Below are 17,175 nucleotides of genomic sequence, written 5' to 3'. Positions count from 1 at the left end.
TTGGAACTTTTGTGCTATTACCGAATGTTTACAGGTGTCTTATGCAAGAGTTCAACAGGTGGTTAGACAAAGTCAAGAAAAGATTCAAAAGAAAAACTGTCCAGAGTATAGTGAGTTATTATCTGAAAGTGTTAAATATTTGGGTATGGGCATAATGAGGGAATCAATTTGCATATTTGTGGAGTTTTAAAGGCTTTAAATGCTTCGTTTGATTGTCAAAGGGTCACTGATGCTTGGTGATTTTAAGTTGGAAATTTGGAATTTGTGGGACTCGTAAGTTTAAATATTAAAGAAATTACATGTAAAGACCGCTCACTTGTGCCATTTCCATGCGGAAGTTTAACGCCAAACCAAACTTGAACAACGTTAACTGGAAATTTGCTATTTCCCAAATGAGTTAGTTGGCCAGGGGAGGAATTCGAATATCTGTTTCTACTTTTTCAACGCCTTTTCAACCGCCTTGCGGCTGTTAGTCAGTCGCGAATGCGAACTTCCATTTCGCATGCAGGCCGAGTGAACATTTGCAAAAAAGGGGAATCGTGAGAGGACAGCGTTCCTCATTTTACTTTCTGAGTCATAAGGCAGAGCATTTAAATTTATGGCCAGCACATAAAAGAGTCCGCATTAATTTCTTAATTATGTAATTAATATGTCTGAGAGTCGCAAAAGTCCATAAGTATGATAAGCAAAAATTATGGTTCTTCAAAATGGAAAATATATTTAAAAATAAGCGTATGCAATAAGTCAAACTCTCACACAAAATGTTTGATAAACATCTTAAATGCGGTGCAACTCGCTTCGGAATTCAAAATCACTACTAATTATTTGGATGCAATCTGAATTTGTAAATTTATCGATCTTTTGGTTGTTATACAGATTATTCAGAAATCGATCACTGCAAGCAATCGTGCCATTAATGGGCTTAAACTCTAATTTGGGTGTGCTTTACTTTTTTACTCCTTTTTATAGCCAAAAGACCTGGGAACTTTATTTGCAGCTCTTGGCATTGATTTGTTTTCTTTTTTTGAGGCACGCCCTCCTCCCTCAATTACAACCACATCCACCCACTTTTTGTTGCCGATTTTATTATTCATTTTTCCCCCTTTGGTATCCGGCGCTCAAGTGGCTAAATGAACGCTTGCAGGCCACTTTTGGAATTGGACAACTTCCACCGCCTTTTCGCTCGCTAACCAATTTGCATACGAATTTGGCCCACAACTGTTTTTCGCGACAAATTTCGTATGAAAATTTGATTGCAGCGCGATTAGAATCGCGTTCATTGTTTTAAATTCCTCGCTGTCCGTTCGGAAGTCGTTGACCAAAGCTAAAGCTCTGGAATTAAGTAATATTTTGCATACGTAATTACTATAATTTCCCCGACTCCCGCCGACTCCTTCACAAACCGCCGCTATACCATACGTGGTTATGCAGTTCGTTTTCTGCGGGTCACAGTTGCTTTTAATTGCCGTTTACAGTTTCGTTTTGTTTACCTTGGAGTGGGTGTGATGATATGTGATACGAGATATGAGGCTTTGATAGTTCTACGGGAGATAATTATGCAAAAGTCTGAGGAGAATGGAGTTTCATCACAGCAATGGTGTTGCAACATCTGATAGCTCACACTGCTGCTATACCAAAAAAACGTCGGATTAAATAATGGGTCAAATGGAGAAACATTAAATCCACAACATGTTTGATACACTATTACTACCCCTTTAAAAGTTTTGCTTTTTCCGGATGAACGGAGAGTGGTCATTTAAATTCTTCGTTAACGAAATGCAGCTGCGATCAACTAATGAGATCCGCCTATTGCAGAAGGTGTTGTAAAGAAATGCTGTAGGAAATGAAACCATATTAAAGACAGACCCCGTGCAATTTGCTTTTGGATTTTAATGGCTTGCCTATAGTAATAATACCCATCATTAGTAGAAGGAAAATGAGAAACGAATAACTGCAGTGCTCTGCTAATTATGCTGCCCCATGAGGTGGTCCCTCTTGTATCATAATCATCATTTCATCTCTGTCCTCCTATTTTCCACCTAATTCGTATGATTTCCTTTCAACTAATGTGCAATTTTCCCTACTCTCTTATTTCAGTGGAATCGAATTAGATACGCAAACTAACCGACATTTTATCAAAATAACGAAACAAGTATTTTGCATAAAAACGAACGGAAATCGAAAGGAACGCCCTGAAGGTCATTGCCAGGGAGCGGAACGCCGGCAACGAAACGGGAAACAATGGAAATAAGAGGAAGCCAGGCAGACATGCAAATATTGGGCGACTTTTGAGGGGTTTGATTAACATAACTCGCTCTCTAAATAAAACATTGTACATCCCCCATGCACACATGGTTAATACAGCCAAATAAAGTTGGAAAACAATGGAAATGCAACAGGAAAACGAGACGGGAAGAGAAGGGGTAATCCCGAAATCAGAGAAAGAAGTAGCGTTGATAAGTAACCAAGAGACTGAAAAAGCGGCCATGATTAGTGGTGGAAAAGAAGGTTCGGTGAGGGATTCGGAGTCCCCCAGCGAAACCGCCACCACCCAAAATATAGAACATACAACGAAACCACTTAAATTGGATGGTATTTTTGCCAGGCCAGCCACTCCCCCGAATAAGGCCGGACTTACAACGAAATCGGCCAGCAGTAGCCGCAGCAGCTCCCTCAAAAAGCAGAGGCGAGGATCCAGAGGAAGTGCCAATTTGAATGTAGCGGGAACGGGCGATGGAGCACCCAAAAGAAGCGCCCCCGGCGGCGGACAGCTAAACTATGGCACCAATAGTGTTGGGAACGACCTTATGAAGCAATCGCAGTCCATGACGTCACTGAAGGCCTCTAATGAGGAACAGCAGGAGAGCCGTGACGTCATCCAGGCCAAACTTCACTTGGAACGTCCCTACAACAGCCTCAAGGTGAGTGATCCCAAAAATGGGTACGTGTTTTGGGGGCGATGAGAGGAATAGTACGGGTCGGGGATACAACAGGTAATGGCTGTATCGTGTGCGCATAAATTTGCAATTGATCATGAGATGGTGGGCTTCGCCTCAGCCAATACCCTTTCTCAGAATATATATTTAAAGAGATACAAAAATTGTAAACGTATAAAAAAGTATATACATTAAATAAAGATGGGAGCCGTCCCTACTTAACTGAAGGATTTTTACCAATCAGAGCTAGAGTATTTTATAGTTCGACATATATGTAGTTTAGTAACTTACTCCTCCATATACTGATACCTGTTGCACTTTTAGACTTCGTTTAGCACGCTAACGAGTTTGGTCTCTTAAAATGACAAGCAGCCGTTAGAATTCTGAGCTCTCTTGTTCTTAGTTGCTGTCTGTGTCAGCGGAAATTGCTTTAATAAATTAATAATTAGCATGCCTGTATGAAACCGAGCTGCAACGGTTAAAAATGTGCAACTAAGTTGGCGCCATGGACACAAATTGCTAATTTATGCTCAAAACTGGAATGCAAAAACAGGCCTCTATTCTTCTTTTACGGAGGCGGAAAATGATCATAGAAATTTTTATTGGCGTTACAGTAAAAAATCAAAGACTCTGCTCTGAGAAAAGCTATTTAAGCTCTTATGCACTGTCCGATAATTGTTCGAAATAGTATATATTAATAGTGCTAAAAAAAATTCAGTGGCGGAAGAGGGCGTGTCAAAATCGGCTAAGTAAATCTTATCAGCTTGCGGCTAACACAAAATCAGCATACCAAATAGTTTTTTGGTCCAGTTCTCACAGTCATGGAGATTTATTTACTTTATTCCTCGATAAAAATCTGTTGAGGCTTACAAGACCGAGACCACTGAGATATATTTTTCAAGGCCTCCAGGTGTCACAGCTTGCATATTTTACAGCTTACTTGTCGACAGACTTTTCTCAGTCACTGTGGGCGAGTTTTTGCCCGAAATGCGAGTCACTCGCCGATAAATCCCACCTCACACCCCTTTTTCCACTCACTCATTTAATCAATTACTGAAATCGGCAGAAACAGCAATCACACAATTTCATTTTCAATTTCGTTTGCTTTTGGGAATATGATTGTGTAAATAAGGAATTTCCTTCCACGATTTCAGCGCGAATCGGAGACTTTCTTGGACAAATGAGCAAAATGCATTAATTAATTGCGCGCGCTTAGCAATTTGAAGTGAATAAAAACCAGTTTCCTTTGGCTTACTGTCGGGAATCTGAAACGCCAGCTCCCAAGATGGCCAAGCATATTGTTTTGGCCGTATTTGGCACGCCTCAAATTACTTATTTATTAAAAACTTTAAGCGGCTTCCCCTTCCTCTGTTCGATCGTATTTTTGGTGTTTGCCACTTTAGATTTGAGATGCTTTAGTCAATCAACATTTGTCAACATCTTTTGTTTGCGGTAATAAGGTTTGTTATTTGGGTTTGAGTTTTGTTTTGGTTTTTTTTTTTTAATATTGGTATATATACCAATTGTTTAAATATTTTTCATTTTACTAAATTTGAGCTAAGAATTTTCCTACTTTAAACTTTCAGAAAAATTCGCATAGCAATAAAATGCACCGTTATTCGTGGGGAAGCGGAAACAGTCAATGCAGTTCCACCAGTCTGCACAGCAGCGCCACCTTGGGCCTGGGTTCGTCTGGCAAAGACGACCTCTGGGCGGCCATTCAAACGAACTACAACTACATCATGGACACGAACCTTTTGGACACCTGCAAGGAGGCGCGCTGTGAGATAGAGGGCGCTGCCACGGTGTTGGAGAAGTCCAGTGATTGTTCCTTTAAGGTGAGAATAATTGAAATCGCCTGTACATTTCTGAGCCTTTGTTAATTAATGAATCCACCTTTTTGATTAGATGCTCGATGAGACCCAACGGCCGGAGGGTCTTTGTGAGGATCCCAAGGAGTTGCGGCGTTGGCTACGCGAAATGGAGAATAAATTGGAGAGTTCGCCGACAATCACAGAGCTGACTTTGTTTGGCAACGCGGAATTGCAGCGCCACCTATCAGTACACTCGGTAAGCAGCCGTTTCTATTTGAAATCTTTTATGTTGCATACTTTGAGGGTCGCAGAAATATTTTCAAATTGCATTGCCCAATTTTGTGCAACGTTTAGTTATTTTAAGCTAAAATCTTTGAATATTTTGAAATTTCATTTTAAACTGCCAATAGTGGTTATTATCAAGATTATTACAATCTCGTGAGGTAAAAGCGTAGCAAATCGTAAACAGCTCGAAAAAAGGCAATTTTACGCATTTTGTTATATTGTTTTTCATATTCGCCCCAATGACTTGTGTTTTTTGCCCCTTTTCTTTGAGTTTTCCATATCCAGCGGCTTCCGTTAGTGCGTCTCGAAATTGTGCAACTAGTTTTGTGTCTCAAACAGCGAGAAAATACCAAATCCGTCAGTCATTCTCATTGCCCCCGCCAATTGCTTGAATCCCCTCAGTCCGTCTGTCCATTGGCTTCCCCTCGAAAATCGGACAACAATGTTCCCTTGTTTTCTTCGCTCTTTTTCTTCTTTTTTTTCCTATTTTGTTACGAAAATTTATTGGACTGAAAGTGAAAACTGCTGCGAGGGAGAGGAAGGGGTCTCGAGATAACCTCCTCGAACCCCTGCTTGATAATTGGCATTCGGACGTTTGTAACACCTTCAATCGAGACTGAATTCAAAGTCTCTGAATTGCCCACAGATTTGTTTCTGCACTTTTCGGTTTTATTTTTTTTTTCGAATTTCTTTGATTTAGGGGGATTTTTATCTGAACAATATTGTCTATGAACACGGCTCTTGGCTCCCCACATTATGTAATTGTGTGTGAGTGCGGGAAATCTAAGACGGAAGAGTGTCTGTGGCTTTGGTCTCCGCCTATGGCTTTGATTTGTGTCGGATGCAGTTGAGCTTTGACCGTGACAGAAGTTAATCGGTGCAAATAGGAAATGCTCGAATTATTGGTAAATTTCATAGTTAGTAGAAAATTTTTGCTCTTCAGAGAGTTTGGTATTCTATACCCCGACCCGCCTTATAACTTCCTCTTTGCTTACATAATGTTAAACACAATGCCTTTCATTACCCACTTTCTTGACCCAATCAGGAATCATTTTCTATTTTTTGGCTAATTGAAAATTCCTTTTAAGCTTTTTTCAATGGAATTCCTTGTACACATTCGCTCTTCCTTCTCGCCAAAAATCGAAGGAAAAAGCGCAGCCGGCCACGAGCCAAATGAAAGTAAACAAAGCCAGCAGGCCAGACGAAACTCTGTAAAACTTAAGATTGCATTGTGGGCAGTTAGCCGAAAAATGCTCAAGACAAAAGCTTTGCTGGCTTAAACTCCGGCTGCCTGCCCCTGATTTACGACAATTGTTTTGTCACGCTGTCGATGGCAGAAAGAGAGTCTCGCAGATGGAGCTTTTCGAACTAGGCAGCAAATGTCAATTGCCCAAAATGGTTAAACATATTTCCAATAAGTTGTTAGGCGTTTGTCTCTGTCAATTGTTTGCGGCTGCAGTTGTTGCTTCTGCAGTTCCCGGGGGCGGAGACACGCATTCGGTGTCCAGGTCCCAACTGTTAACTAGAGTTCCAATTCCAATTCCACAAACCGATCGACGCAATCAAGCCCCACAGCTACTGGCCACAGACCAAATGGAGTGGCAGCCGGGGAAGATGGCGATCGAGATTGGGTCCAAAATTGAGATTGAGAGATGATCGCCGTGAAGCAAAATCCAAAATTTGTCAGCTGCCGGACAATGTCGGTGGCCATAACGAGCTGAGATCTATGCTGGTTCCCCAAGGTGCTGGCTGCAATCTCCTTATATATTTTCCCGATGCTTGAAATTTATTTCTATTATGTGGGAAAAAGTTTGGGAAGGACTTACAAGACAGGAGTTTTCAACGGGATACCTCAACCTTCAGTTTCTCCAAAGTTAATTACTTAAATTTTAATTACAACACTACAATACAAGATTGCTGACAACCACATTGTACCTTCTCCACTAAGGTGTTGAAATCCTATGGTAATCGACGATCAACTCTTTAACAAGCACATGGACTGATGGACAAACCTGTGGACAAACACATTGTTTTAGGCATTCGCTGTTCTGGTCAACCGAGGTGTAAGCACTCATGTTCCCTGTCGCCTGAAACGACAGGATGTCTTTGTTTTCCGAAAAACTTGGGCCTCCGAAAATGGTCAAGACAAGCAGCAGCAGCGGTAGGCAGCATGATAAAGCGGGAAAATGAGTTTGTTTTCCCTGGTTTCCGTGGCTTCCCTGGAAAAGCCGCAGGAAAAGTGAAGGTGGTGCAATTTGGAGTCTGGCCGCGCGATTAGCTAAGCGCTGCGACCATATAATCGCATTGACAACTCCGATTTGTGTGCGGGAGTCGAGGAAGTGCTCCACTTTATGGCAGTCATAATTTCATGTTTGAATGTTTCGCCTGGATAGGATTCGGATTGGGGATTTTCGAATTGCGATTTGGTCCGCTGGCCTGGCTGGCCGCTTGTCCGATTCTATCGAACGGGTGTCCATTGTGTTCGCGGCAATCTCCCTCCGCCAGATTTGCATAACAATTGCTGACTGTAACCTTTCGCCCAATAAGTTAGCTGCAGCTCCAGCTCCAGCTCCAGCGTCGGTCTGGACTCCGAGTCCGACTTGGATGCGGCCCAAGTGGCCAGCTGCAGTTGCTGGGCGGCAATAAAACATTTACCACCGAATTAGCCCACTCGGAGGAGAGTAGTTAGTGCAAGAGCACTTAAAATTCAGTTACGACTGCTGCCCAGTTCGGTTCGGTTATAGTTCAACTTTCGCGTTAAATGAACCTCTAAATAAACTTTCCATTTTATTTGGCGTAGTTTAGTTGAACTTGGGCCTAACTCAATTGTAATGTGCAGTCACGTGCAGTCATTTAGCAGTTGAGGTGTTGATTAAAGGTCGCGAGGTACTAAAAGCAGTTACGAGTGTTTGAAATTGCATTAACGAGGGCTTTGCTATTTGCAACTAGATTACACCATTATCGAAACATTGAAACAAACAATTTGTTAATACGGCTAAGAGTATATAACTCCAAACCCAATCCGATCGAAAAACCTTTCTCTGCTTCATCGATCCGAAACACGCCCAATTCCACAAGAGAATAACACACGAGGTAGAGATGGACAGGAGGGGTCTCTCAAGTTCAATTGAGTTTCACTTTCCTTCATGATTTAAATTAACAATTATAGCGGATAATTAACAAAATGAAAACAAAAGCATCGAAGGCAACTCCCCCTGAGCGGCCACGAAAATTATTATTACAAACTGTTGGATAATTTATCAAATGAGCTGCGGATAGGATAGGATTGGGTAGCTGGGCGACGATGAAGTCATTACCACAGACAAAAAAGAAACCACACAAAAGGAGGGAACAGACAGGCCCAACAAAAAGACGACGTCACATGTGAAGCGGATCAAATGATTTCGTCATAATCGAGCAGCAAATTACTATTTTTCCCCCTAATAGAGTAATAAAATTGCCAAACTCTGGCCGAGAAATTTACTTCAAACTGGGAAGGAAGTGGAACCTGAATGGTAGCAGCAGGCTGAAAAACAGAGCTGAAACTGAAAGCCGAAACCGAAATGAAATGTGGGGAAAATTAAGAAGAAAACGCTAACAATAAATCTTTTGGCAATAGAAAAAACAAAACCAGCCACAAAAAAGGCCCAAAAAGCCTGTTCACAAAATTGACTTTCGAACACAATTTATTTTTATATTTTTGTCTGCTTATTTCGATGGTTTTTATTTTTTTACCAAATCGCTTGAGAGTTTTTCTAGCCAGCGATTTAATAACCCGAATAAAGCCCCGAATAAAAAACAATGAAAAATTCATGTACGATCCATTCAGGTTCATCATCGACACGAGATCGAACCGCAACCGGGGGAAAAGCCAAAGGAAAAGGCGGCTGGAAGGCTTTGCTTTGTCGCCACTTTAATTGGCTCAAATTAAAGACGAGCTGGGATTGGGTTTTAATGGCAATCTCTGTGAGGTGGTGAGGGGGGTTCGCGGAGAAGATGCAGCTGCAGTTTAGAGGCGTCACTTTATTCCGCTGATTAATGAAGAAATTTCCCCTGGAAGCTTGCCGCCTTGTTAACGACTTTATGTGTGACTATTCGCAAATAACAAAATGAGCGAGGTGAAATTAAATTTTACAAAATGTCTCATAAAATAATCAGTGAGCCATGGACACCACTGGACAACTTAAGTTGCTGTGAAATGTATAAAATGGAAAGTGCTGGCCACAAAAGGGTGTTGGGTACGTGATTTTTACGAGAATTAGTTCCTTGATGTACGGAAAAAAATAACTCATTTAATTGTAAGTATAACAATTAAGTCAGCCCCGATGACATGAACCAAAAGGTTAACCCTGTTAGATATCAGAAAGTAAAGAAAACTTCGATTTGGTTGGTAGTTTATTAGTGTCGGATCGATTTATAATGGGGTTGTGCTCATTTAACCATGGTAGATGTGGTGTCCGTAGGTGGGAACAGCGTAGGATTTCAGCACAGGAACATGCTGAACCACTGGGACATGCTTCACCACCGGAACGTGCTGCACCACCGGAACATGCTTCACCACCGGAACAGATTTGACCACGGGCACCACGTGGGCCACAGGAACCACTCCGTAGGAGGGCTCAATGTAGCCAGGAGCAGCAAAAGCCATGGCAACCAGGGCGAAGATCACAGCGATCTAAGGAGATATTATTGTATAAATAATCCTAAGGATTTTATGTATAATTCCTTTCACTTACAATGCGGAACATATTTGTATTTTGTTGTAAGTTAAAGACTTAAACTTGTGGTTATCGAACGTTTGTGTGAGCCGGACGACTGTTGTTGATTGACCATCTGTGGAATCATTATATATAGTAGTTAGCACCTCAGCCGAAAATAGCCATCAAATGACTTCTGTTCGAGCGCCACGCGCCAAACCAGTTTAATTATCTCAAATTTGGCTTCTTTGAATAATGCGCATTCTATTTGGTTTCATCTCCAGCGGCGAACTTCCCGTTATCGGTCGTTATTGCTTAACCTTTGGACATAATCCCCATTCAATGACTCCTCAATTGTCTGCTGTTTTTAGATCCGTGTGCTTATTATTGTTTACTTCCAAGACCATTGTCATTATATCGATCGTCTTCACGCGTTTGTGATGATCACCAAGAACCAAGGTCACGTCCACAAAAAAGACCTATATGAGGCACCTCTGGGTCAACTGATAAATCCATTCTCTCAATTAAACAGAAGAATTATGGCCAAACGCCTTTGCCCGTTTAGAAGTCGTTATTGAAGTGATTTTTGGCTATATAAAGTAACTGATCCATTGGTCAGCATCACCAGTCGTCCTACAAGCATCCAAGTGACGATATCTCCAAGTCAAGTTGTAAATTACTAAACAAATACCAAAATGTTCCGCATTGTAAGTGCAAGGAATAATATAGTTAACCCTTAGGATTGATTATACCACAATATCTCCTTAGATCGCTGTGATCCTCGCTCTGGTTGCAATGGCTTTTGCTGCTCCTGGCTACATTGAGCCCTCCTACGGAGTGGTTCCTGTGGCCCACGTGGTGCCCGTGGTGAAATCTGTTCCGGTGGTGAAGCATGTTCCGGTGGTGCAGCACGTTCCGGTGGTGAAGCATGTCCCAGTGGTCCAGCATGTTCCTGTGCTGAAGTCCTACGCTGTTCCCACCTACGGACACCACATCTACCATGGTTAAATTTTGGTAAAAGCTCAATCGATATCGCCCCGGAATAGATAAAATGTTTATGTTTGTAAAATATATGTTATTTGACTTACTTCTTTCGAATCGAATGCACTTCAAATGAATTTACAACTTCTGTGATTTATTCGCAGTGTGTGCGGATTATTTCCTCATGTCCCGCCAAGTTTTTGCATCCAACAACCCATTAAGAGCTGCAAGAGAATTTTCTTCGGTCTGGTCCGATCGGGAATTCTTCACGCAAGCCGTAAATGCACCAAAATCTGGCACACAAATAAGTTTTTCTCTGTTTTCGCGTTTGGGGCTTTGTAGTTTATTTGGTGCGGATCGAGTGATAAAAGCCAAATGTGCGCCCCGTTCCAGGCACCCAAAAGATACGGAGATTGAGCAGTTGCGTGGAACACATTTGGCAGGCTGTTCGGTGGTGAATTGACTCTTTGGACTGACTGAAGGTGATTAATGGACGCCGAGAGGAGTGGAGTTCAGTTGCGAAGAGTTGAGAGTAGCCGTACGATACTTCTTAAACGGTAGTTAAAATCTAACTAACACGGGAGAGAAAGAGTTTGCGTTCGCAGAGTTGGCTGATGAAAATGCTTGCGGCTGGCATTGAAGACTTCTATAAAATGGAAAGGGGGAGGCTTTTCTTGCTGACCCACTTTTGGCAGACAGAAAAATGTATTTGCCTTTGCTGGCTGGGCTCTCCGAGAATTGTTAACAGCAATTTGGTGGTTATTCGCTTCTTCTTCGGGCTGCTAAGTGTATTTTATTGTTCGCCAATTGCTGTTGTTGTCTTGTTAACGCTTTTTATAGCCGCCTTTTGCTTTTCGGCCAACTCTATTTGTCGAGTCTTTCTCTCCATGCAGATGTATCCCGCAGATACATTCATTAACTTGTTTGCAGTTACAGTTTCCCCGTTTCCCCTCGCCGGTGATTTATGCTATCGCCAGCTTTTGTTTGTATATTTAGACATTTCCTATGTGTTGTCACCTCAATTTTTTCCTGCACTTGCTCAACTTTTTTATTTCAATTTTATTTTTAGGCTAATTAAAATAATCAGGTAATTGTGCAGTTATGAGGAGTGTCTCAAGTCGGCGCAGAAGAGGAAGATTGTGTGAACATGGCAGACCTCAAATCTCGTTATGACTATGAATATGCATTGGCGCTTGATGAGATCCCCCTTCCCCATTTTGTGAAGAAGTTGAAGGCGTGGCCAGGCAATTAGTTTGGAGTTGGGCCCTTCCATAGAAACCTCCAGGGCTATTTTGGCACGTTGTCAGGAGGTGGAATGCTGGAATCAGGCGTTGACTTCGGGCGAAACTTGTTCTCCACACCCAGTAACCATTGAATAGAACAGGGCTGTCTAGTTAAGATGGGCTCATAAATAGAATAAGTTACAGGCAGCTTTTGACTTTAATAGTTCGCACTTTAATGGATGTTGAACGACTAACATAGTCGAGATCATGGCTTCTAACTATTAAGGTTTTCGAAAAGTTCAATAGCATTCATGACTTATTTTACTTCCATTGAGTAAAACTTAATGCCAGAACCTGCGCGAATTTTCCTCCCCATCTCTCAGTCAAATATGTGATTGATTTTCCAATCTTTCTCCACACACTCTTTAAGAGCACTCCGGCCTGGCAAACTGGACTTGACGTCGATGTCATCCATATGCTTGTGGCGCGGCCGACAAATAGCAAATAAGGGAAAAACTTGTCAGCCTCGCACACGTTTCCTTCTTCTGGCTTTGGATGGCTTCTTGGAAAAGCGGGGCCAGCACAAGAATCTCTTCTATTTCCTTGGGAAATATCTCTGGCATTCGTGTTGTGCGTTGTCTTTGATTCTTATATATCGAGCTGGGATTCTGGTCGCTCTCGTTTCGAAGAGATGCGATCTTTTAAAAGGCAGTCGTTGCTCTATGATCTACTTTATGCATTTGTTTTCAGTTCGAGGCGCGTGCGAAGACCACAAATCGATGCAGGAAATCCGATTTGTGGTAAAAGTTTTCCTTTTTTTTGCTCCCCCAGTTTTCCTCATCTGAGTTTTGCTTTACTTTGGTAAGTTGCCGTTTAAAGTTGTTGCACTAAGTAGAAATATGTGCAAAGCGGTGGTTGTGGGGCTTCTGAGAAATCAAAGCCGGTGGTCGGTGGTCTCGAAAGGCGGAAGAGTGAGGATTTCGGTGGGCGATAGGTGCCAAGTGTTAAGGGTTGTCGTGGGTTAATAGTCGTTAAACGTCAGCGGGGGTCAGTGGCTTACCAGGGTCTAAGGATATTTGAGATGTGGACTTTAGCTTAGAGTGGAAAATGCAAGTGGAAGAGTCAAGCTATAATTGTAAATAGTCAGCCCGAAAAGAGATGTTGTCAATTTAATACGACCTGAAAAACAAGAGAGTTCTTTTTGAAATTCTGATCATATAAACGTAAATGATTTTATTTATTTTATTGACAGCATAGTTAAATACAAACTAATCGCAGGTAAACGAATATCTTTAATTACGCTCCATAATCAAATATAGAGAAAGTCTTAAATATTCCCAGAAGAGGGAAGAGGGTCACTAGCAATTTGACTTTGCCTTTTTCTTTGATTCTCTGCCTTTCTTCTCCACTATGACTATCTCATCATTAAGGCAAATCCGCCGAGGCTCTAAGACAATCGGATCGATTTATGCAAATGATACTCTAATCTTCGAGCGTTTCTTCCTGTGCCTCTCCGCCACCACGAAGAATAGCAATTCGTCATTATGGCAAACAAAGATCGAAGACCAGTTTTCACCTCAATCTAATGATGTTTACCTCATTTATCCTGATCCGCTGTGATCCGCTTGTAATCAATCCCCATCCATCCTCAGCCAGGGGCAAGTTCAAGTTGCCAGCTCTCCGCAGCGATCTCCTCCACGGTTCCTTTATGATCTCGAGTTTCATCCTTTCCACTCCACCTGGCTTGAGTGGGTGGCTCAACATAATGGGGGGATCTGCCGTTATTCGGCTGTATCCCGATCACAGCCGCAGCTGCAAATAAAATAAGAGTCGACTTCAACACTCGACTTGGCTTAATGCAAAGTGCCGCTGAAGAGAGATGCGTGGGTGGGCCCACATGGGAAGCCAACTGGGTCCGCGACTGAGACTACAGATAAACTTTGGGATATCTGCACTGCCAAAAATTATGTGACTAAAATCGAATGAATTTCCTGGGTAGTCGATTAGGAAATAAGAACGAGAGGTAATTCGAAGTCTGCTCCAATATTATATGTTTTAATGAGCAAACTATATATCAACTAGATAAAACTATTTTCCAGTGAGAGATTGTGCTTCATTAACACTCGCCGCTCGTTCGCCTGAGTCTCTTTTTGTTTGCCGCAGTTTTTGACACCAAACTTGGCGTCACTTCAAAGCCCTGGCGATTAATCTTGAGTGCTGGCGGGGAAGGAGTGGGGCTTCTCCAGAGCCAGGTCTTCCAGATCCGGTCGTGTCTGCAATTTGCAGGCATTTTGTTTTGCATTATCCAAGATTCTGTGCTGGCGCAAACAACAAGCAACTCATTTGCCACTTTTCACACCCTTGAAGCGGAGTTTTCACTTCTCTTTGGGTGAGCTTTAGCCGCAAATGGAGGAGCCGCCTCATAAATCATCGCCCAGGCCACCGGTGGGCGTCGTCCAACGTCCAATACTAGAAGAGTGCGCAGGCGCAGCTGCTCACCCCCTACTCCCCTTAATTTCCCCCAACTCATTGTCAGCTGCATGGGTGCCAAAGAAGTGTACAAACTTCGCGGCTGATTTGGGGGATTTGGCCAGCCGTAGATCTATCCATTCATATTGTTTGCCAGATTGCCAACCGATTGTGGAGCACTGGGTCAAGCCAGTCAGTCAGTCAGTCAGTCGGTGAATTGAAGTGTGAAATTCTAAGGAAATTGCTTTATTGTTCGCTGATTGAAATCAATTTGGCGTGCGAATGAGATTTTCATATACCCCAGATCCAGAGATCCCACTCTCGTAGACTTAGTGAGACATTCCGGTTCAGGAGTTCACAAGACCGAGCGGTTTTATTTATATGATTAGGATTGGGTAATAATCGTTGGGGAGGAGCCTTCTACCCATCGAAGGTAAATGGGGAGCAATGATTTGGCCCACTCCGATTATGGTTTGGCGTTCATCGTTCGGCGAAAAGTGGCAGGGCAATGAAGTGGCAAATGTTAGTCGGTTAGTCGGTTGGGTAATCTCTGGTTAACCGTAATAACCATTAGAGGTCTGAAAATTGGGGTCAACTCGAAATAGGTTTAGGGATCGTTGCGGTTCGTAAGAAAAAGTTTCCTTGGAGATGTCTTAATTCCGGTCAAGCCATAGCTTTTAACTTACCCAAACTTCAGTGTAAGAATGGATCTTTGATTAATTATTAAACTTTAGACTTTAGCAATCCACTCTGCTTTAGTAATTTGAACTGGTCCACTCTTAACCCTATGTTATGCAACTCTCGAGCAGAAAGCTTTGCCAATTATCAAATTACCATCGCTACCCAACGGCAGTTGCTGTTTTCTCTCATTTCTCTTGGCTGAAATCGCCCCTCTTGCCCACCTTGTTGGCCCAATCGATCAGAGCCAATGGGCAATAACTTTGCGGCCAACGCAATGCGGCTGCAGTTCGATTATTATTTTTATTGCTCCAGCAGACTTCTGGAGCCAGGGGTCCTCGTACCTTTCCCCCTCCGCAGAATACAATATTGTTTTTCCCGCCTCTTTGCTGTTTGTTTGCTGCTGAACAGGAGTTGACTGCTTCGATTCTTTCTTTCTGCTCCCCGCACTTCTTTCCATCGCTCGTTCCTTTCGCCGCCAAGTTGTGAACAGCACGCAGAGGCAACGAAAATTGGCCGAGAAAATGCGGAAAATGGTTTTGCCCGCGCCACGAAATTATGCCTCGAAATGGAAAACGCATTTTGTGTTATCATTTGCCGCGCATCTGCCGAGAACATGAAAGTTGCTGTCTAGTGGAATACCGGAAAAGTCTCAGCTGCCCCAAGATCCATTGCGATGCTCTGAAAAGGAGCTGAACACTTGGCAGAAGTTGGCTGCAATCTTTTGAAGGGGGAAAGTGAGTCCGTAAATCTGTGGGAATACTTTAATGCAGGCACTTTTCGTGGGTATGTGCCCAAAGGAATAGATGTTGCGAAAATTTAGGTAATTTTTTTTATAATTATGATAAAAACGAATCACATACTTTAATTGCGAGTTGGCAAATCCTTAAAACCGATGAGCAATACTATACTGCTACTATCTATCTATCTATCTTTGATTCAAGAGTATCTTTAATTCGCCTTGTAATGGATTTTCAATATCCTTGTGATCTCGCCTATGTTTTCATTTTCCAACTGCCAAGTGGGCAATTCACTTTTCTGGTTATCATGAGTGAAAATTTAAGTTATATTGTCCGCTTGCAAGGAGGCTGCGTCAGAAGAAAGCGAACCGAGAATCGAGAGAGTGGCTTGTGAGAAACATTAGTCGCCTATTTGCAAAGAGATTGTAATTACGTTAAATTGCGAACAAAAAACAGCGTTCCTGGGGTTCATAAAAATCGAGCATAAAAATCTCGACAATTAGACATCAAAATTGGTGGCAGATGCTAGGGGTTTCCTGCCGCTCTCCTGCAAGTGGGCGGCATTTCTTCTCTGCTAGTCTATAACTTCCAGTGGCTGTGTGGGTGGAGAAAGCAACTGTATTGCGGTTGAACCCAAAGCGAATTCATGGCAGGGAGACAAAAGCAGACAAAACTGTAAATGCTGCCATCAATTAGACTTCCACCTCAATGGGGTTGCAACGGGGAAAATGGGTAAATGGGTGCAACGGTGGCAAGGGGACCTCAGGCTGCAGCACGGGACCTTGCGCTTCAAACTTCAATTAAATGCTGAAAGTCGTGCATAGACAATATTTATCAATCACCATTATTCTAACTGTATCTCCGCGCTTCGGCAAGACAAACGACGAACTCCGCTGAACTGATGAAGCTGAGAGACTGTGTTATGTATTTAAAAAGGCAGCTCGATTGGTTTGGGTATGACATTCGGCTTTTAAGAGACCAATCGATCTCTATATGTATCTTAAAAAATAATATCCAAGCTGCTCTTAGTTTTGGCTATTTAAAGACATTAAATGTGAGTCCTAATCTTTGAATATTTACGTTTGGAATGATCATCGTGTCACGCACCCATCTCGCATCTCGATTCGCATTCGCTGCACTTCGAAGTTGCGACCGCCGCTCCAGCTCATAACGAACGCAAAGTTCATGCGGCGGTTCAGTAGAACAACCAATGTCGGATGAGCAGGGGAATCCGGAGGAGAATCCCCCTTTCTAGGCAGTTGAGTGGGTAAACGGTGGCTGCTGCTCGCTGCTAGCTGCTCCTTGTGTTGCATTCGCCGCTGCTACTGCAGTGGCCTCTCCATTGGGTCCGG

General features: G+C 42.6%; 3 protein-coding genes across 7 annotated transcripts in view; 2 read left to right on the top strand and 1 right to left on the bottom strand.

Moving 5' to 3' along the window:
* Nucleotides 1–17,175, top strand: part of LOC6734428 — a 105,766-nt gene that overhangs the window by 29,484 nt on the left and 59,107 nt on the right. For all 5 annotated transcript variants that reach the window (XM_016182030.3, XM_016182027.3, XM_016182029.3 and 2 more), the window contains 3 exons: nt 2,098–2,921; nt 4,523–4,774; nt 4,845–5,006. In XM_016182030.3, coding sequence (XP_016029726.1) covers nt 2,385–2,921; nt 4,523–4,774; nt 4,845–5,006 — 951 coding nt within the window. In that variant the 5' untranslated portion in view covers nt 2,098–2,384. The remainder of the gene's footprint in view (nt 1–2,097; nt 2,922–4,522; nt 4,775–4,844; nt 5,007–17,175) is intronic.
* Nucleotides 9,413–9,902, bottom strand: LOC27209111. Its single transcript, XM_039293463.2, has 2 exons — nt 9,772–9,902; nt 9,413–9,710 (listed from the first exon to the last, which is right to left on the bottom strand). Exons 1-2 carry the CDS (start codon nt 9,781–9,783, stop codon nt 9,471–9,473), a joined length of 252 nt encoding a protein of 83 aa, XP_039149397.1. The 5' UTR covers nt 9,784–9,902; the 3' UTR covers nt 9,413–9,470.
* On the top strand, nt 10,320–10,801 carry LOC6734429. The gene is made up of 2 exons (XM_002081413.4): nt 10,320–10,439; nt 10,501–10,801. Exons 1-2 carry the CDS (start codon nt 10,428–10,430, stop codon nt 10,738–10,740), a joined length of 252 nt encoding a protein of 83 aa, XP_002081449.2. The 5' UTR covers nt 10,320–10,427; the 3' UTR covers nt 10,741–10,801.

The sequence above is a fragment of the Drosophila simulans genome, chromosome 3L, assembly GCF_016746395.2.
Source record: "Drosophila simulans strain w501 chromosome 3L, Prin_Dsim_3.1, whole genome shotgun sequence".
NCBI classification, from domain to species: domain Eukaryota; kingdom Metazoa; phylum Arthropoda; class Insecta; order Diptera; family Drosophilidae; genus Drosophila; species Drosophila simulans.
This window is presented reverse-complemented; position numbering and strand designations above follow the sequence as displayed.